A 22,424-nucleotide genomic window follows, 5' to 3' on the forward strand; every position below is an offset into this window, starting at 1 on the left:
AGCACCAATGATTTTAGCAATTTTTTCGACGATTTTGCTGTACCAATATAGTGCTCTTTCCTTTGAAAGAGCTATGTCATTGCATTAGCATGATGATTTGGCTTGGAAGAAGAAGCCACGGAATGTAAAAATCTGAAGAAAAAAATCAATTTCTGATCACTTGCATCCTTGACATAATTATTAGTAGGGAAGAATCGACGTCATCGCTCATATGACCCCCATCCATGGTAGTACGGTACTACTCAGGGGCCGCGGCCCGGTTTTCAAATATTTGTGGGGGGCTGACCATGTAAAAAATCACAATCATATGGTCATTAGTACGATTTTGTACACAGTTTTGGAAAAAAGTGGGGGGGGGGGGCTGAAGGCCCCCCCCCCCTCCCCCGCTTCCGCGGCCCCTGCCTATTGCAGGTAGGATGCAAAGCTCACCATCAATTGGTGGTAGAGCTGGGGAATCCCCCTGTCATTATCCGAATATATGTTGTAAAAAATACCTTAAAATATTTTTGATAATACATCTGGAACAAAATTTAGATACAAAATAATGATTTTTAATGATAATAGAATATTGAAAATAGAATTTACTACATATGTATTTTCATTAATGATTAAAAATACACAAAAAACTCATTATTTGCGAAAAAATTGGCAAAAAATAATGATGTCACAGGATATCAGGCAGGAGCGATGCGATGTTGTTAGCTGTTCGCATACAAAAATCATTCCGATCATTCTTGCTAGCTTAGACTCCGAGAGAAGCATTTACTTACACTTTTATATTGTATGTAATTTGTGTTTCAGGGTTCGATTTCCTATAATGTGAATCAAGGACTTATCGACTGAGTAACTGAGAGCATTTATGACATATTAATTTTCATTCAGCTGCATGCAACTTGCAACGGCTACGCTACGGTGCATCGATGATGGCGACCAGCAACAGCAACATTTCGAGAGGTGAGTGAGTGTGCTGCTGCATGCTGTCTGCAGTCTGACGTGACTGAGCTGAGCTGCTTTGTTGTATTCTCCTGTATCCAGTTGTTGTGTACCCCTATCTGGAGTCTGGACAATCGCTTTCAAACAAAATTTGCACTCAAGTGTTTCTACAACTATAAAAGAACAGTGTTGTTAGGAAATATTTAGACTTTTTATAAAAAGGTTACATAAGTCATAACTTCATAAGGCCGAAGCCAACCTGGCCTAAGGGCAAGGCTAAGCTTAGTCTTGAGGACGCAATGATGATGACTTTTAAAATCCTGTCATATACTTCTTCATCATTGACGTCTTGAACAGGCCTTCATAGACATGCAAGAGAACGAAGTAAACAAAGATGGATTTCCTTAGGAAATCCATCTTTTCATAACAGAATCGCGTGAAATACGTTTATTTTATTAATTTCCACTCATGGGATCAATGCATCTCGCGTGCGAAGGATTCATATGCACATGGTGCACGCGAATTTTTCACACCCTTTTTACTAAAATGACTATGCCATTGCTTTTAAAATAATGTTTCTAATTGTGCTATGACACTTACCGAACCATATGGATCGTTTCTCTTCTTCTCTTTGGTGTGTTTTTAAGAAAAAAAAAGCATTTTCTCGTGATCTTCACGTAGATACCGCAGGGTAATCGTGGTTGTAAACTTTTGCTTAAAGAGGGCGCGCGATGTTATTCACAAGATGTTTGTTTACGGTTCTGCAGCTTGTACTGCTAGCTGCATTTTAGACGCTCAGCATTATTTTCCTCTTTCTGTTTTTTTTTTTTGCTGTCAAGCGGTATTTTCTATTGTAGCGCCATCAGCGATGATGAAATGTAAAGAGTCGCCTTGAAATGAAGAAAAATTATGTCACATTAATTCGTTAGTTTGTTTCCTATTTTTTTGCACTTTTTTCTTCTTCATCTATGATCAAAGGTGAATACCTTTTTTTTATATCTGTTCTAAAAGCTGGACATTTTAAATATTTTGTTCAAGTAAATAAATCAACAGGATAGTAATCAAAATGCGATAGAGCTGCCCGAGCTGAAAATTCTGATACAAGGACTTGAAAATAAAACATTCTGAGCACTTTTTATAACCATGATGAGGAGACCTATATATACATATATATATATATATATATATATATATGTATGTATATGTATGTATATGAAATAAGCTAACACGAAAAAAAGACGTTTTGGGGACTGTTAAATAAGAATTCATGAGTGGGATAGGTAACTATCTATTCTATCCTTGTTCGTTTTCTATTATTATTTGTGTGTTGTGTTTATTTTTCTTGAAGCACCAAAAGGTGGACATGTCCGCTAAGATATATTAACGAAGTCACCATTATTATCACAAGCTAACGGATCAAAATGCGAGCGTGAAACGTGAGCTTCTTTTTTTCTTAATTCAGTCTTAACGATACTTTTTCATCATATTTTAAAGGTGAATCTCATGATTCAAAGTGATAAATGCTTGTCGCACGGGCAGAAATAGCGGGACCAATAGTTATTTTCAATATTCCGAACTGCATTCTGGACGTTGTATAAGCGCCTTTGTATAACAATTAAAAGGGTAGGCCTATTTACCTTACAAATTATGCAAGCGCTTGGACATTTAAACCTCAACAAATGGACATTTTTAAAATATGAACAACATCATAAATGTCACTTACAAAAATGATGCCAGCGCGAAGCTCGCGCTTAGAGTTTTTGATATTGATGACAGGACTGTATCTAAATGAAAAATAATGCGAGGGCATTTGCGCTTAAGATTTAAATTTGGGATTTGAAAAGTCCGACAGATTACCTATACTTTTAAAAGAGGAATGACCTCCAGAATTCAAGCGCGAAGCGCCAGTAGATTTATGTTGAAGTTTAGACCTAGAACAGGGACGTTGAACCTTTATAATCATGAAAAAGATGGTATTTTTATAAATAAAACATGGGAGTCTAATTTTGTTTTAGTGTTAATATTCAGATCTTCAAACTTGACATTTTCCTATCCCCTTCATCATCCCCTCTCCTTCTCCCTTTCCCCATTTTCGTTCTCCCTTCTTTTCTTCTCTCCCTTTCCCTTCCCTTTTTCGCTTTTCCTTTCCCTTCTTTTATTTCCTTTCTCCCTCCCCTACTCTTTTCTCGCTCTTTCCATTTTTCTTTCCCTCTCCCTTCCCCTCTTCCTTTCTTTTGTTTTCTTTCTATTTTATGGTCTCCTTTTCCCTCTCTCTCCTTTACCTTTCCCCCTCCCCTGATCTGTCTTTCATTGTCTCTCCTTTCCTTTACCGCCCCCTCCATTCCCTTTCTCGCTTTTTCCTTTCCCTTCTTTTCTTTCCTTTCTCCCTCCCCTACGACTTGAATCGAGAATGTTCGATAGGAAAATTTCGCATTCCGATTGTTGTTTGCGTAATTTCCACCGCAGTATGAGGATGACCAAGGACGGATCGAACGAAGTATCCTGGTTGAGATTTGGAGGTAAGCGATAAAACACCTTAATAAATAATTTATAATTCCTTTTTCAAATAATACGATCAAGATTAACATAGTGGACAAATATTGAAAGGCTTGGCGTAGTTTAGTCCCTCACATTCGTGTGATGAATGAAAACGTCAAAATGCACTATGAAATCACATGTGTTGTGCGAGGTTAGTAATACTAACCTCGCATGTTGTGTGAGTGATTAATTTCTACACCTTCCTACGCCTAATGCTTAGGAAGGTTTTAAAAAATGTTAGATAAAAATGTAAAAAAATAAAGGTTTCTTACCTAACTAATGCCGCGTAGACCCCTCGATCCACATGTAAACAACAGAAATACAATAGCGTCGACCCTTGAACCGCTTATGTATGACGTACTTCCGGCTAGCAATGCCGTCTTGAGGAACAATTTATAGATAAAAATTATCATTTCACAAATACTAAAATTTATGACGTAATTATAAATAATTTTTAGTATTATACTAATTATTTATAATTACGTAATAAATTATAGTATTTGTGAAATAATAATTTTTATCTATAAATTGTTCTTCAAGACGGCATTGCTAGCCGGAAGTACGTCAAACATAAGCGGTTCAAGGGTCGACGCTATTGTATTTCCGTTGTTTACATGTGGATCGAGGGGTCTACGCGGCATCAGTTAGGTAAAAAACCTTTATTTTTTTACATTTTTATCTAACATTTTTTTAAACCTTCCTACGCATTAGGCGTAGGAAGGTGTAGAAATTAATAAAATAAACGTATTTCATGCGATTCTGTTATGAAAAGATGGATTTCCCTAGCAAATCCATCTTTGTTTACTTCGTACTCTTACATGTCTATGAAGGCCTGTTCAAGACGTCAATGATGAAGAAGTATATGACAGGATTTTAAAAGTCATCATCATTGCGTCCTCAAGACTAGCCTAAGCTAAGCTAAGGTTCAGTTCTGGACGCAGGATCTTCTTCTGTTCCTCTATGTCTAGCTCCTGGTGATAAACAGTGACGTCTGAAGAATTGGCGCGGTCCGGGGGAGGAACCTTATAATCAAATTTAAATTCTGCATTACGCAGAGATCAAATATTGATGACGATTTCAATTTTTCATAGTTTTTGTTTTAGAGAAAGGCAGGATAGGCCTTAATATTAAGTGTCTGGACACCCGATCCCAATCCGGGGGGGGGGGGGGGGCACTCAAATTATATTTTGATGGGGGTGTGCCTCACAAAACCCTGAAATGGGGGTCTACCGGTAACTCTAATTAAGGAACTGACTACAAGTAAGGGTGAAGGGTCCTGGGAACTAAAAATATACCGGGTGGTGTGATAAACGGGGTCTCGAACGGTATCTCACGGTACACGATTGTAGCTCTAGCGCTGTGCATCTGGGTGCCAGCCATTCAAGCGCCATGGTATAGATAGAGGGAATAAGATGCTGTGCGCATGTGTGCAGCTATACCTTTGTGATGGACAATTTAGGCAGGGCTGGGGAACTGAGATGTTTTGAAACATACCGGGGTCTTGTGAGAGGGCTGGACAGCTAATCTGAAAGGAAATTTTGTCATTTGGAGTATGAGGTCTGAAAAAGGGTGTCATCAAAGCGGCACATCCCCTTACCACCAATGTATACGAGTGCCCGCCCACGGGCCCCCATCTTAGGCCTAGATCAAAAGCTTCAGTGTCTGTTTCGTCGGTTGTTCCGCTGGACTATGTCTTGCCTCACTTGGAGATAAAAGCAAAAGAAACTGAAAAAGGTTTATTTAATAAACTCCTTCAATAAGTTCAAAGTTATGCGGATTGTTAGTTATAAAAAGCTAGCAGGAACTGATCTAGCCGGATTATTGTGCAAAAAATATAGCCCCTAAAATAGTATGTGTCTAATCCGGCTGGATCCGCGCCTGGTTAGCTAGGCCCTAGTATGAAGGGGGGGCCCCATGACTGCGCACCTAAAAGTTAAGATTTAATTGTCGCGTTGTGGTCCCCTTGAGCCTCTAGAAAACAACCATGCCTCTTGGACTGGGCATGGGTGACACAGCATGTAAAGGAAGAATTCCCGGGGGTGGGGGGGGGGGGGGGGAGGGCAATCAACTAGACTATGGTATATTGCTGTGCACATGCATGACCACTGAAGTGAGACCAATAAAATTTTCATAGCAGTTAGATAATTAAATGAGCTTTGTTGTTTTGTATATTTTATTGAGAATGATAATATTGTATTAGTTTTTTACACTATTAGATTCCGTAGTGACATCCTTGGGGCTACTCCTCCATATACCTAAACTGCCATTTTCTCAAAAATTTGAAAGTGGATTTGTTTCATACATGTACTCCCTTCTCTATAAAAAAGATGATCAAACTAGAAGTCAAAAAGAACCCCTCTGCTTGATGATGATAATGAAATATATTAAAGGAATTAACATCTTTTCTACATTGTCAACTTGTCTTTTCTCTACATTTAGTGTGTCTTATTCATGCGGAGAAGAAAATAAATGATTCCATCCGTGCTGTAATAAGCGGAGTAGAAGATGAGTTGAAATTGGAAGACCAAGTATCCTACAAACGTCGCTACAAAGAGAGTAAGTTGCAATCATACTACAAGAAGATGAAATAAGAAGTACTTTATGCCTTACACTGCAGAGACTCTTTATGTTTTACCTGATACCATATGAGAAGTGCTATAAAAATCATCCCAAAAATTGCCAACTTAACCTCACCAACAATTTATTTGATAGAGAATAAAAATCAGACAAGCCTAACACTTACCTAATACTTGATTGAAACTGGATACAAAATTAAATTTAAAAAATCACGACTATGAAGTTTCATTAATTTTCACAAACTTTTATATGCATAATATGCATAACATACTAGGCAATGGATAACTTTACATTACATTTTGAATGTTAATATTTCATTTTTTTAATGTAAGGTAAAACTTTATTGACTTCTCATTGAGCTTGTTGAATCACCATTATTGTAAGTTTTGATTCAATCAAGAGTTAAATATTCATAGCAACTTGAAATAAGTTGTCTGTAAACAAGTTCATAAATTGTAGGTATTGATAAAATGTATGTACATTCAATTTTGCCACAGTATGCAGTTTCTTCACTTTATGATAGTACATCATGTCTGAAAAAAAAACCATAAAACTTCTTGCAATGTCCTGCAACTATCCAAGTATTTAATGTGATAATCAGAGCTATAATTCAATTACTGTAGATATTTTCCAATTTATCATTAAATGTGTTGATTTTTCATTGTGCTTCATGTAGATGTTGGGCTTCTTGCAAAGTTTTTATCATTCAAAGCTATGGTAAAATTTAAATCATATTGATCTATCATTTTAACATTCCAATCTTACAAAATTACAGACCATAATTTTCCTTGTTTAAGAAATTTTGAATGTTGCAGTTAATCTAATAGTCTGTTCCTCAAGTTATCTTCAATTTTTTCTTACCAAAGACCCTACAAACATTTAGATTATCTAGCTACATAATATGTGCAGATTATGATTTGTATACGTACCTGATTGTTTTCATAACATTCCATACTCGAGAAGTAAATTTATTTTTTTTAAAGAGAGCTAAATAAAAATAATAGTGATAATGATGATAATAATGATAATAATAACAATAACAACAACAATAATAATCATGATATTGATGATAGTATATATACCCAGGGGAGCCACTTCAGTATACAAACGTATAAAACATGTGACATGTTGATTTAAACTTTCACCATGATGTTTCAATAAATTTAATGCATAATGTGCTTTATAGTATTCTTTCATGTTATATGAAGATGAATCAACAATTTGAATGTATATACCAACATGTTATTCAGTGAAACACAATTTCTTTCTTTCATAAGGAGATAATGTTGCATCCGAGATTGTAGAGATGATGAGAAAGCTTGATGATGATGATCTCCATTGTAAGGCAATCATTTTCCTATCATCACGTCTCTGTGAAGTCATGAAAAATAACAAAGACATTTCCACAGCATTCCAAGGTAAGTGTTTGTAATTTATAATTTTTTTTAATGATCGTGGTATTACATGTATGCTCAGAAGCATATAAACATCAGTGGCGACCGCACAGAAGCGTTGTTAGCGTAACAGAACGCTAACATTAGGGCCAGTCACACCTTTCACGGATGACCACCGCCTAGACGCATTGTTTTCACTAAAAGTAGGCCTACCGGTATCGATAAACTCACAGAAGCTTAGCCGAATTCCTAATAATCTAACAATAAAAGGCTTAGCAGAAGCTAACAGTGGCGCTAATGTTAATACAAATCACTAACAGTGCCAAGGGCGCCAATAGTGACGATATTAGTGAATAATTTCTCTCTTTAAAACTTGTCTCCCTTTCTTATACCAAGTAATTTAAAATATACTTGACCGAATTAAAGGGGTATTCTGGGCCCAACAATATATGAATAAATTGAGTAAAATTAGATGAGCAAATCGCTGAAAATTTCAACAAAATCTGAAGAAAAAAAAACAAAATTCTTGAATATTAAAAATTAAACTCTGTATTTTGCAACTGATATTACTGAGCAGCATGTGGCCATGAATATGCAATAAATGGAAAGATAATGCCATATCCTCTAGCTCTTTCCCCTTTTTCTGATTTTATTGAAATGAACTCGTAATTGTCTCAAATGTGTGTATGTCGCCCGAGTAACAAAATTATGATCTTTGAAGCAATATTCTGTGTGGACAAAATTTAAATAAACCTAATTTTGAATGATACAACAGACCCTCATTGCATATTCCTGAAGACATGAATATAAATTTCACCGAAATAGGGCCTAATGCAAAATTTTAAGATACCATAATTATTTGTATTCATTTCCAATTTTTATCAATTTGTCAGTGTTTTGTTTGTCTCACTTTACTGTTCAAACCGTATTATTTTCTTCAGCCTGGAGTACCCCTTTAGGAATAGGTATATAGCGGGGGATGTTGATTAGTGCCAAGATATATGATCCTTTTCAAAGATTTTTTTCTTCCAAGATATATCATTTATTTAGGTGTTTGAAGACATTTTTATGAATAGACCCTACATTAGAAAGAAGAACAATAGTTGATGAAATTTATCGCATGATAACCATCATTGGCAAATACTATATCATGAGCATGATGAGTGAAGTCTGTGAAGAGCATTTTCAAACAAAAGAAACTGATGAAAAGTGGGATCGCATTTTTTTTTGTACAGAATCTCCATCGTAATATCATGATAGGCTAATCTTTTTTATCTTTTTGAAGCTTATTCGATATTTTAAAAATTAAATTAGCAAATATATATTTACTACCTGCTGCCATTTCATGTTTAAAATGTAATAATTCAATTTTGTAGGCCTATAATATGATAATGAATTACATTCCTTTACCCTTTCCTAGACAAAATTTTAAACTTGTAGGATGTGCAAATAATCATAACTAAATCCAAGTTAAATCTAGATCACTATGCACAAATTATAGATTTTGCAACAACTTTCTGTGCGGTAATTCTACCCATGTTGTTAGGAGCTGATTTGTTAATGGATAGTATACAGATTGTGATGTCAAGCGTTGATCTCAGATGTAAATAATGCATTATAGCCATCGCGGCGAGATTACCGGTTGTAACAGGGTCCTTTGTTAGCGCGGTGTTAGTGAAATGTTACGCTAACAGCGTAAAGTACGGGGTCTTGGGAACTAAATATTTTCCGAGCGGTGTGAAAAACGGGGTCTAGGTAACAGGATCGCGGTAGGTACGGTGCACGCTAGCGCTGTGCATGCGCCAGCCTTGCATGGAGCGGCTACTAGTTATATGGAGGGAGTTGAGAAGCCGTGCGTACATTTCTTGCATGTAGCGCCCGCGCTTGTTAATTTTGGCAGGGCTGGGGAACTGAGATGTCTCGTAATGGGGGCCTTGTGAACGGGGCTGGACGGCTGCTGAACTGAACTTTTGTCATTCTGAGTATCTAGAGAACTGAAAACTAGGTCTGAAAAAGGAGGGTCATCAAAGCGGCACGTCCCCGTACCACCAATATATGTGAGTGCCCCCCCCCCCCTCGGGAGCTAGTTACTACCAGCAGGCTTAAATTTCTGTAGAGGGCAATTTACATGTACTGTTTATATGTGCTCCTAACTGGTCTTGGGTTGCTTTCAAACTTGTTTGAGATCAGTTTCCTTAAAATGATCTCAGGTAAGTTTTATACTCTTATATCAGCATTTTTGCCTCTGAGAACAAGTTCAGTTCTAAAATAATTGTCAAACACTTGGCATTATGTTCATACAGGTTGTCAAGCTTCCACAGGTTTTATTGATGTACATGTATACATTATAGCTCTTACCGGTATTTCCTGTCATGAAGCACAAGATCAGAGGTCAATCTTTGACATGGGTTCTTAAAATGCTTTCATGGTATACTATACATGTATATTTTACCATGTGTGTATGCAATAATTGCAAAAGATGATTAAGAAATTATTTACATTGAATTCACATTTTGGAAACATTAATATGTCTGTATCAATTTAATAATAAATGACTTGCTAAATCTGAGAAGAGCTGTGGTTTCAGAACGTTTTCATACAGTTGGAAATGGATGGGATTAATGGCCTTATGGTGGGTTCCGGAAGTGTAGAGGAAGTTAACAATACAGGAAATAATTTTGCTTTAAAATTTAAATAGCATTTTTGGTCATAAGAGAAAAGCTCTCAACTAAGTAATGTACAGACTCCTATTTAAAAAAATATACAAAAGACTTTATGCATAGCAGTCTTTCAAAAATGTGGAGCAAATTGCGATGCGATACCAGGAAATTATTCCCTGCAATAATTTTCTGATACTCTACTTTACATGAATTTTTGAAGATATTCTGCAATTTCTTTGCCAGAAGTTTTTTTTTTTTTCAAAGTGGAAAAATCACATGTATTACTAGATGGGGAGGGATCAGTCATTTTGGGCTTCAATATGGTAGGGTTTAGTTCATGAACAGTAATATTAAGGATATAGCCTCTATACCTGGTGGGTCTTTCATGAAAGTTGTCAGCACTGACTAAATTGTTAGTGCTGACAATTTCAGTGAAATCCTTGTTTTGACTGGCTGAAAGGCACTGGCTCTGACTGTTGCTATAGTAACTGTCAGAGAAAGACAACTTGTCACTGCTGACAACTTTCATGAAACAGTCCCTGGATATCCATCTGATGGCTATTTATCTGGGTATAGAGGTTTTTATTTAATGTGGTTTTTTTTCATGAACCTACCTCTTCACTATACCTGGGACCCGTTGCATAAAACTTTTGTCATTTTTAATGTGTAATTTTCAATGGCATTATTTTTTGTTTGCCAGAGTTTTTGTTTATTCGCCAGAGCATTTTTATAGAAAATTTGTATGCAACGGGTCCCAGATAAGCCTAAAATGACAAATCTCCCATCTGGTTTATTACAAATATTTGAAATTAGAATGAGATTTCATTTAAGTTAGACTGTGGTGTAATATACATGTTGTATATTGGCTGTTATTACTCAAGCATTTCTTTTTGCTTCTAATTGTAGTTTGCCATTGAATTTTTTTCATTACTTTATCTTATGCTTATTTATTGAATTTATGTCTAAATTTTGTTATTGCTCCCCTGCTCTGATTTGTCGGTCACATTGAAATGTACTGTAATGCAGCGCGCGACACTGGCACTGGTCCGACAGTCCCAGACCAGTAAAAATTGCTGTCGGGCCAGTAACTTTTCAGAAATAGCCAGATATACTGGTCCGACATGACCAGTAAAAAAACATATCAAACTAATATAAATGATATATTCTTTAGTAAATAATAAAATGGCTTTGGCACCTTAAAAAATGGTTTTCCAAAATTGATAAATGGTTCTCATGAATAATTTTGCGTGTGTGTATGTGTTTACCGTTTATTAGTTGTTGTTTTTTTTTTTTTTTTTGGGGGGCGATAAAGCAATAAAAGACAGCAAAAAAACATGATTTCCTTTATTTTGGGGGACCAGTAAATTTTGGTTCGGACCAGTAAAAAATTGAAAAACTGGGTATCTACTGCAATTCTACTGGTCCAACATGAATAGGTTGGACCAGTAGAAAAAAAAGGTTTAGTGTGGAGCCCTTTTTAATGTCATACTACAAATATGTTTATGTATTTTAGATTTATTTTGACTTTACCATAAATGCAGAAGCTATGCAAAAATACATGCAGTTTTAAATTATTTATGAAACATCCTATTCCTTCTGCATCATGTTGTGAAACCAGCCTAAACTGTTTTATTAAATTTAATGGCAATGTTACCTGGCATTCCTTATCAAAACATGATGACTAATTATCTGACAGTGATCTGTGATTTCATACTTTCATGAAATAAATCGGTGACAATGTCTAAGTTGGTGGCCTGTTCATGTACAGTACATGTATTCTGAGAAATCAAAGAAAGTGGGGATTTCCACATTCATTGTGAGCTTTCCTCACCAAACTACTTTACATACATGTACATGTACATGTAGTAACTATTTAGCTACAATTACCATGGGATGGCATGATATGGTTGAGAAACTTGCAAGCTTGTGATTATGTTCATCGCTATAAAATGACTGCAGAATGTCAAAACGGGATAGCTTGAGTAGCGTTTCCATTGTACTTGAACAGCTTCGTTGAATAGATTCTTAATAGCCTGAAATAGAGTAGAGGTAGGTGATTAAAATGATCTTCTAAAATAACAAATATGTATTGATTAAATTTGCAAGGGGTGTGAAATGAACATCTCTCTACCATTAGGGTGATTCTTCTAATGCCATTTTTCACAGATTTTTTTTTCAATTTCATTTTCTTAAAATCAGCTTTTTTTTAAAGCAAAGCAGAGTATGATTGTGATATTTAGTCTTGATAAAGTGGATATTATTGTGTGACTCTTTGAAATTCAAGAGGTTTCAAGATGAATGCTTAAAAGTTATGCTACACATGAATCTTATTAAAGCATGTACACATACATGTAAGCTTTATTATTTAATTCATGATTTTGTTTGCATGTCATCTGACAGAGCCGAGTGTCCCTGACCTGTATACTGAACTTGGGTTTCATTAAACTCTGGTGAAGAGTTGTAGATAGCCAATTGCGACACAAATCTCTAAGACACCGTTCTCACTACCTTCCTAAAACCAGTGTACTGGAAACTAGTTTAGTGAAAATTAGTTTAACGTGTAGTGAGAACGGTCAAAGCGATCTTCCAAACCGGTTCAGAAAACCACCTTACGATGTAGGTTTCAAGATCGCTTTGACTCGTTAAACTGGTTTTAGCGTAAGTGTGGACACAACCGTTCTTCAGGAAGCAATCTTCGCACATTTTGAACGCGCTACTCCACACGACAGGTGTGGAATGCCTACGCTGTGGTTTCGAATTTCGCGCGAAACGTGTGACCCCACTGAGAGCGTTTCCATAGCAACAAGATCGCTTTATGTGAAGTGATTTTGAAAACCACTTTAGTGTGGTCAACTGGGAACGCTAGCAAAGTGATCTTCCAAACTGGTTTCCAGTAAACTAGTTTTAGAAAGCGTAATGAGAATGGCCTCTTACTTTACAGGTTAAGTTTATAAGCTCATTTGACGCTCAAATATTTTTGTGAATAAAAACCATAGCAAAATATTTCCTTCACCATCCATGATAACATGACGATAAGGTACTGTAAACATATGAAAGATACAATTTAAACAACATTTTTGACATTTTCTGTTTCCCATAATTTTAGTTAAATAGTATTCAGGATATGGTATAATGGTGGACCTCTGAGTCAGTACCCTAAAATATGAATTCATTGTCAAAGTGGTAATTCACTCAATTTGTCATAATCATAATGTACTTCCTTTCAGATCTAGTATTGAAAGACCAAGTCACACCGGGAAACGATCGTCGTTTGGCACTGTTATGGGACAAAGATTTGACCATATCAGATGCGATTTTCCAAGAAGCTTTCACCATGGCATTTGTAAATCACTTCAAATTCAACACTTGTGGAGTAAAGTGCAGAGCAGATCCAAATGACATGAAGTTACCAAGTTTTGTGAATGCTATTGTAAAACAGTGGAAAGGTGAGCTTGTCATGGACACTACTGTTATAATGCTTTAATATCCTCAAACTTCTCACAAATAAGTTCTACAATGCCAAAGTGATTTACACTCAGAACTCTAATATTGAACTATGACATAACTGTAAATAAGCCTGTAGACAGAAAAGTTATGATTAATGTACTCCAATCTCATAATTTTTTTCTTCATCTTAAACACTTTCTATCAATTAATTTATCATCCTATTCTGATATATAAAACCAGCTCCAGTGGATGTACAGTCAGAAGTTTCTTCATCAGGAGTCCCTATGAATGAGGATACTACACTTGATATAGATTCAGGTGAGGAAAACAATGGAAAAGGTTCCCTTTTTCAACATACAATAACAAAATTTGTTTAGCAAAACAATGTTGCAGATTAGTGTTCCAGTGCTCATCAAGTAACTATGCTAGGGACAATAGTAAATGGTATTTGTAGAGTATGCTCCCACAACAATGACATGGTTTGAAGCTCCTATGTTCATTCCTGTGAAATTACATGTTGCTGAAAAATATCAAATTTTAATTTTTTATAAACTTGAAGAACTTTAAATTGTAAAAAGTGAGAAAGTTTGCATGCCTTAAAATTGACTGGACTGTTTAAAGTATGAAAGTGTCAAGATAGGTTAGTGTGTCAAATGACAGATGAGTAATATGAGCAGTGCCTAGTCATATGCCACAAATGGAATTAGACAAAATTATGTATCACAAATTATCCAAAAATTACCCTTGTGATTTTGAACAGGATTAAATGACCAGAAATGTAATAATAATTCTATTTATTAATTGATTCCCAGTTCATATTGTCCATGGAGGCGACAAGGCAGCCAAGCAAGCAGTAAGAGAAATCAGTAGAGAACTTGAAGATGGATTTCAATTAATGGATCCTACTAAATATAAACTCTACAATAGAATCCAAGGTAGGTATCTAAACTTCTATTTTAGGACACTCTTCTCCCCTACTTCGGTAGTCATATCTTAATTCATTTACATCTCCCATAGGATGTTAAAGAAATATATTTTCATGAACTTTGTGTAGACATGATGAGAATGGATATAATTCATCAGTATTTGGCCCAAAATTAAAGATTTTTGGGGTTTGCATAACTTTATTATGTTAATATCCAATCACCAATGTGTGGACTGAAACCCTATCCAATAAAAGCACTGATATTGCTTTGCACTTATCTTATTACACGATCTTCCAAAAAAAAATGTACCTACCAATTATGGCAAATGTAAAATCGAGTGTACTTGGAATAAATTTGTCTTTCTGTACATTAAATTAACAGTTCAGTGATTATATTATCCGAATGAAGACCAATAAAAATGAAATTTTAGTGAAGCATGATGATTTACAGTGAAAGAGTTGTTCGTTCAGATCGTACTCTCCCCGCCCCAGTCCCAACCCACCCCCCTCCCCTCACTGGTTACACCTTCTTATACATTTAACTATCACAATTTGTCTTTCTATCACAAAGACCATCAGATTCCCGAGGTAGTGATGTCTGAAGTAAAGAGTATCATTGATAACGACGGTCCTAATACACTTGGGGTTGTTACTTGGTGCCAGAGGCTTCTTGATATCTTGCTACCATACAAATTTAGAGATAAATTTGAAGGTAAATAATAACACATTTGTTATGGCACAAAAGGGGAATTAATGTTTTTTTTTTACTTTATGATATCTCTTTTATTGTCTTTTTCTCCTTTGTTGTCCATTCAAAACTTGAAAATATTGTACTGAATTGTACATGTAGCTCAACTGTGATAGTTTAGTATTAGATATAGACAATGTAAAATCAAAGGCTTTGCAGAAGTTATGTGGTGAATGACACACATCTGTGCACTTGAATATTTAGAGTATTCTCTACAATGTTTTTTTCTTAAATTGAATAATATAAAAAATTATTGTTTTATTTTCATTGCAAGTAAGCATTATATGCCAATCCTGGTGGGTGTTTCATAAAGCTGTTCGTAAGTTAAGAGCAACTTTAAGAGCGACTGGTGATCCTTTCTTATGGTAATTGGCAATGGTTTAGCGCGTAAGAAAGGATCACCAGTCGTTCTTAAAGTCGCTCTTAACTTACAAATAGCTTTATAAAACAGCCCCCAGGTATTTTGCTGACACAATGATACATATACAGATAGTAACAGTAATGATGACAACCTGATAATGTTGATGATCATCATGTCAACATTATTACAGTGAAAGAGGAAATATAAAAAGAAATGGATAGTAATAGATAATATCTATAATAATTTGATGTGTTTTATTTGTCAGCGTTGATTGTAGCCACCTCTCAGAAGAGAGTGGTCCACATGTGTCTGGGAGTAAATCGTCATGTGATTGGGAGGCATTTCCCTAAACTGGTTAATCTGGCATTCATTTCTCTTGAGCGACTTGATGATGGCACCATTGATACAACAGATCTCATCAACCGAGTTAAGCTTGCATTGGGTAAGAGTAAAGTACCATTTCCATGGTTCATTTCATAGAGGTGCTGTAGCTTAGTGGATAAGTCACCGGACTTTGAACCCCGAGGTTCCGGGTTTGAATCTCAAAGCAGCCCTCGCGTCCTTTGGCAAGGCATTTATCTATATTTGCCACTCTCCACCAAGGTGTAGTAAATGGTTACCTGGTTGGAAGATATTCCTTGAATGCTCGAGAGCCCGATAGGTGTAGCCATGTTAAAGCCGGGGTAATAGTACTGGGATGCAGCGCTTAGAAACATTGTATGAAGCGCTATATAAATATTTTATATTATTATTATTCTTATTTCATGGAATACAACTAAATGACTTGAAGTTTCACTATAATTCCTTTATATCAAATTGGGGTATATAACACATATCCACATTGACCATAGCAGTCATTAAATAAGTCTCAAGATATTTTCTCTGAAATAACTCCAAGATAATACTAAGCCTGTCATGATGGTAACAAATGGGTCAGAGAATATGTGTATAGTCAAATGATTTGGTCATTTTCATGTGGAAAATTGATATGAAGTTATTAAAAAAAAAAACCTGAGTTATTCTTAGGCCAGTGCATGGCACTCTAATAAAGTCTAAATACCGGTAAGCACACTTATTTAAGTATGTACTTGTAAGTTCTCTTAAACATGACAATGTGGATATAGTACATGATCAGTGAGGGACATATCTTTACATTTTTCACTGCCCTGGATGCCTAGGGTATGATGATTATGACAACGGAAGAATATTCTCACAAGAATAGTCTTGGAGATACATATCTATAAATTTGAATTGGGTTGAGAAATAGAAGTTTCGTTTTGATTTTGATCATTCATACAAAAATTTGATTTTTTTACATCCCAGATCAATGCAATGGAAATCTGTCAAGAGAAGAACTAGCTTTTTCCAGTACAGAAGCCAACCCACCTTCAGCTGGACAATATTCTCGGGCCAGTAACCAGCATGCCATGGATGAACGTAAGATGAGTGAACCCAGTTATCTCTCGTCTCAAGACGGCAAGGCACCTACCCAGATGAGGACCAGTCCTGTACATGGTCTAAGCTCTTCCATGGGATTGGTAGGAAACCCTAGTAACCAGAACCAGCAAGGAGGAAGAGTAGTCCCATCTGCCTGTTCGTCACACAGCAAGGATTCTGCAGGTTATGCTTCAGGTGGGAATCCCAACCCTGGCAATGGTAAACCAGTCCATGCACAACCCTCAAGTGGGGGCAGTTCAGGGAACCAGGGCTCGAAGTATGTTGGTGTCAACGGAGGTTCCTGGAATTGCAATGCTCTGCCTGCAGGGTCTTTGGATCCATCCCAGAGCAAAATGATGATGCAGATGGGAGTCGTTAATCATCAAAGCAGGCCACCACTTACTCCATCTCAGATAGACATCAACCAGGAGGGTCAGCAAGCTTCGGGACAGTTGCCTTTATCGAGAGACGGTTCATCAGGAGTCTATCATCAAGCTACACCTTCAGAATCATCCTCAGATACTGCCAAGTATCTTGCCAATGGAGACTCAATGCCTCTCACTTCCATCCATTCCATGCCGTTTGGATCCAAGGAACCTGTGCTGCCACAGAGTGATGCAACCGTAGAATGTCCATCAGGTTTTAAAGACATGGACCCTAACAGCAACAACAGTCAGTTCCCTAATAATCTATGTGCTCCCTCTAGGAATGGCCAGTACTTGGCAGCAGAGATAGCTCCAAATATTCGCCCTGCCCCACATGACGACCGTATACAGAGACCTACTGGAAATAAGATCCCCAGAAGAGACAACACAGGAGACATCTCCATGTCTTCTCCTGAAGCCAGTGCTTCTCCTCACCAAGAATACCCCAGTGGAATCCCTCCTTCAACAGGTTCCGTTGCCTCATATGGAGGTGGCTTTGCATCCTTACAAATGATCCCCAATCAGAGCATCATCAGGGACGGACCTGCATCTCTTCCTACAACAACGTCCCTCAACATGCCCGGTCCTGTGTCAAGGCAAGGTAATGCATCATGTTCTTCAGTAGAGGTTCCATTTGTTCAAGTTGCAGAAGACAACCCACATGATTGTCAATCTCTGAATGGACTCCCCTATGCTACCAATATGAACAGCAAAGATGCTTTTGAACAAGAGGATTACCAAGGTGAGCACACAATTTTTTTTTGTAATGAAATACTTCTAAAATCCAAGGGAGCATTTGACGAAGGGACTTTTCGGACGACATATTATCCAACAAGTGTTATTTTATCCGAGTCACCATGGTAACGGTGCTTTACAGTCAATCAAATTCGAGGAAAGTTGTCAGATCTTACAACTTATCAGATGAAAAATGTTGATGAAGTGCTCCCCATGAATCTCTCAGAGTATGGCATGTGTATTATTATTAAGAATCAAAATCTATTTCATCAACTGCATGGATTTTTTTTTTTTTTTGGGGGGGGGGTGAGGAGGTCATAATTGATTAAACTTTATGTTAACAACTGCACTTATTTTCCCATCAACCCCCCTTTTTTTTACAGAGGGTTCTGGTCAGAAATTACCCAACAATGTGATTGGGGCTGAATTCAGATCTCTTCCTCCAACAAGTGCAGGCCGGAGAGTGAGAAATGAGGGTGCTGTAAATGGTAAGATTCCTCACTATTACCTGTGATTCTGGGGTGTCATTGAAGAATGGAATACAATGTATAGAAAATGTAATTTATTGTCTTTGATCAGAAAGATAAAGAAGAATAGTGGCAGGAGTGACAGACAGTAATCCTGTGTTTGATAGACTATTGGTGTTCTTCATCATCAGGATGTGACATGCTAGTCTATGGCATATTGTGTACAAAATGTACAATTATTGTAAATACTGATGGTAAACATTGATTGTATCTTTCTTATTACAGGCTATTTAAAGTTTTACAAGGGCTTTTGAAAAATCCACTTCCAACTTCAGGAAAATCTATATTTTTAAGACACAAAGGGAGTGATTGATAAAAAATGTGCATAACAACTTCTTTGAGTAATTGATGATTTTCTGTCTCTTATTTGGTGTGATACTAATATCATTTTCATGGATTTAAAATAAGACTACCTTAGCTGATATTGAATAAGGATTTTTCAGTCTTTCTGAATTAAAGTAATTGAATTTTTAATCCCAAAGTCAATGATGAAATCAAGATGGAGGCTGCAGGATGAAATTTAGTTTTATATCTTATTGCTGATTGCCCCAAAAGAGATGAAAGTACCTTTTTTTGATGAATGTCTTTAAATGACCTTTGACCTTGCCTCCTTGCATTTCCACAGATGATGAAAGGGTGCATACCTCTCCAGGTAGGATCAATCATAACCAAGGTTTCCCTATGGAAAACAGCTTTCCTGAGGAGCCTACCAATCCTCCAGATTTCCCTATCAAGGACATGGACTACCGATGCAGAGAGATGCTGAAGATCATGTTAGATCCTGAGACCAATACGGGCAGTGACTGGAAGGTCTTCGCGTACTTCTTCAAGATGAAGTTTGAGGAAGTTAGGTACGTCGATTCCCTTCAAAAGAGCTCAACACTCTATCTGTTTAACTGGTTGCATGAGAAGCGACCTGAAATAACCTGCGGGGATTTCAAGAATTGTGCGCAGATTCATCAACGATTGGATGTCGTCAGAAGGATGAACAAATTCCACTATTGATCAGTAGCTATTTGACATTAGTTTGATGAGTCCATGTTGGATGTAGCACAGGAGCAATAAGATGAAAGTGGTCAGTATTCTCTTGTCATTGCTTAAAAAGAATCTTTTGCTGTGGGAAAGACAAAAACAGTCATGAGTTTTGAAGTTATTTTCTCTTTAATTGAGGAAATATTTTATAAGTAAGGATTGCTTCTCAGGTGCCTGCACACTCGAGCTATGATGATTAGCTGAAATGTTGGGCTGAATGTGTGTCTTTGGTTCTATTCATACTCTCTGTGTGCATTACAGGTGACTTCTATTAGAGAGTCAATATCTTTTGGCGTTGGTGATTCCCTAATCTTTCATCATTCACCTATATTTCAAAGCATAGCAATCATTCATTGTATTTTCCAATTTTACTTTGAGGCAGTTTCTTTCATATTACAATCTCTTGACCAGATCTGAAATTTGTCTGTAATTTATCTTGGACAACACTTTCATGGATTACTTGTTATCTACTCATTCATTTTGTACAGATCATATTCGATCCTGCAGGAACAAAACTGTCCTCAATGAATTCTTTGCTTACAGTATTAATGTCATAAATATAAAAAAAGTGTGCACACAGAGTACTTGAATGAATTATTAATTTACACTCTTCTAAAGAGACTGTTCACACCAATCATTCATGATTACTATAATACTTATTATGCAATCATTCTGTGTATGATTTGATACAGTTTGGAGAAAGAGTAGCCCAGATGAAATTCAGTGTGCATTGGCCCATAAGCATATTACCCAGTGGGTTAGTGATTGATAGGAGTCCGAGTTTCATATTTACGTGTTCATTTTTAAAATTTTTTTATTGCTATTGTGTGAATCCTTGGATGCCTTAAAATTATTGTTAATATAAGAAGGAAACATTCACGGCATTGACTTCATAAATACAACATTGTTCCTTGATTTCCAAACCGGTGTGTCACTATATATGTGTTGATCAGGGCTATTTTAGTCCTTGGTTCAACCATTCATGAGAAACTAGAATTTGACTGTGGAATTTAGTACCTTTGACCTTTTAATAGTAAATGTACATAAATAAAGATTATAATAAAAAGGTTTGAAGAAAAAAAAAAAAAAAGACAAAAAATATTGATAATAATGTAGAAATGAAATACATTTTAGTACTAAATAATGTGTACATATTGTAGTTTCTTCACATGCAATTCATATATACATATTTGTCCCCCTAGCCGGTAGCAAAGACCACAGTACCTATCAGAATACAAATTGAAATGTGACCTTGAGAAAAAAATACAACATTTATGACAAGGAGTACAAACTGAAGTCTGCGTTGGTTTAACCCTCTCTGTTAAATAATTGCAAAGTGATTTTTCTGACTAGATTTCACGGAGATTACATGTATGTGTGGTTTACCTCAATTTTTCTAAAGTTCCAGAGTTTTTATTTATAGGCAGACTCTGCTGCTGTATAATGCTTTCAGCTCAAAGCGTTGAATACACATTTTCATTTTGAGGATGCAGTTTTGGATGATATGCAGCTATGCATGAAATGGTATGAATTTTGCACTCATGGTTGCCTGTAAGAGCAATGTAAACTAAAAAGTAACCGACACTCTTCAGTGTATCTCTCTATCTTGGTGGAGCATTGTGGCCCAGTGGATTAGTATCTTGACTTTGAAACAGAGGGTCATGGGTTTGAATCCCAGCCATGGCTAAATTTCCTTCCGAAAGAAATTGATCCACATCGTGCTGCACTCAACCCAGATGAGGTAAATTGTTACCTAGCAGGAATCTATTGCTTGAAATGCTTGTGCTGTAAAAGGCTTGTCAAGCTAAAGCCAGGGTAATAACATCCAAGTCCCTTTGGAAATCATGTTAAATGGTATGTGATATGCGCCATACAAGAACTAATCTTTTCTAATTTACAAGGTTCATTGTAGAATATCATAGTTTATATGGAACTTTATGCATGGCACATTTATCATGTGTATATATGTGAAAATATCGCAAAACAAGAATTATAGGTCCGAATTCATAAGGTGGTGTTTAAAACCATCGGTTGAACCCACGGTTTATGCAGATTTCGTGTATAAATTACGCTTATTTACCCCTCATATTAAAATATGTCCAATGCTGATGTGCGGTTTTGTCAAAGTGCGCCAAATTGATGTCTGTTGCCGTGGTTATCCGTGCTATTTTATTCATGAGTCCACTGTTTTAAATTAACCAGTCCACTCTCCAAACAGTGGACTCATGAATAAAATAGCGTACTAAACCATGACAATAGGCGTCAGTTCGGCGCACTGTGACAAAAGCGTGCATCAGCATTGGACATTTTTTAGACACCACCTTCATGAAATCGGGCCATAGTATATAACTTTGGATAATTAATTTTGCCTGCCATAGCACTTGATATGTTGTATAGGATCAATCAAAATAAAAATGATATTGATGATCATGAGCATCAGCATGTGAAATTGAATTTTTGATTTTTAAAGAAATTTATTCATTTTGTATTCCCCCTTATTTTTTTATTTACTTGATCGTTATCCTTTCAATACAACTCTGTTTTATTAGAATGAATTTGGTAATCAGTGAACTAAGGAAGCTTAAAAGTGCCACCCAGATGTTCAGATAATCATCTCGTCATGTCAAAAGGTGAGATAAAGATCTCGTCATGTCTGCATCTTGTAAGAAGGATGATCATATGACG

At 36.3% G+C, this 22,424-nt stretch overlaps 1 protein-coding gene across 3 annotated transcripts; it reads left to right on the forward strand.

The window, feature by feature from the left end:
• Positions 1–657: 657 nt before the first annotated feature.
• LOC129265360 (uncharacterized) lies at positions 658–21,412 on the forward strand. Of its 3 annotated transcripts, none has more exons than XM_064102298.1 (11): positions 658–954; positions 5,911–6,027; positions 7,326–7,466; positions 13,330–13,548; positions 13,790–13,867; positions 14,362–14,484; positions 15,046–15,186; positions 15,849–16,025; positions 16,907–18,187; positions 18,564–18,668; positions 19,333–21,412. In XM_064102298.1, exons 1-11 carry the CDS (start codon positions 921–923, stop codon positions 19,710–19,712), a joined length of 2,796 nt encoding a protein of 931 aa, XP_063958368.1. In that variant the 5' UTR covers positions 658–920; the 3' UTR covers positions 19,713–21,412. The 3 variants fall into 3 exon arrangements, with proteins under 3 accessions (XP_063958368.1, XP_063958369.1, XP_063958367.1); XM_064102299.1 differs by lacking the exon at positions 658–954 and adding an exon at positions 980–1,155; XM_064102297.1 differs by lacking the exon at positions 658–954 and adding an exon at positions 3,360–3,452.
• The last annotated feature ends 1,012 nt before the right edge of the window (positions 21,413–22,424 follow it).

This window comes from Lytechinus pictus, chromosome 7 (assembly GCF_037042905.1).
Source record: "Lytechinus pictus isolate F3 Inbred chromosome 7, Lp3.0, whole genome shotgun sequence".
Taxonomy (NCBI): domain Eukaryota; kingdom Metazoa; phylum Echinodermata; class Echinoidea; order Temnopleuroida; family Toxopneustidae; genus Lytechinus; species Lytechinus pictus.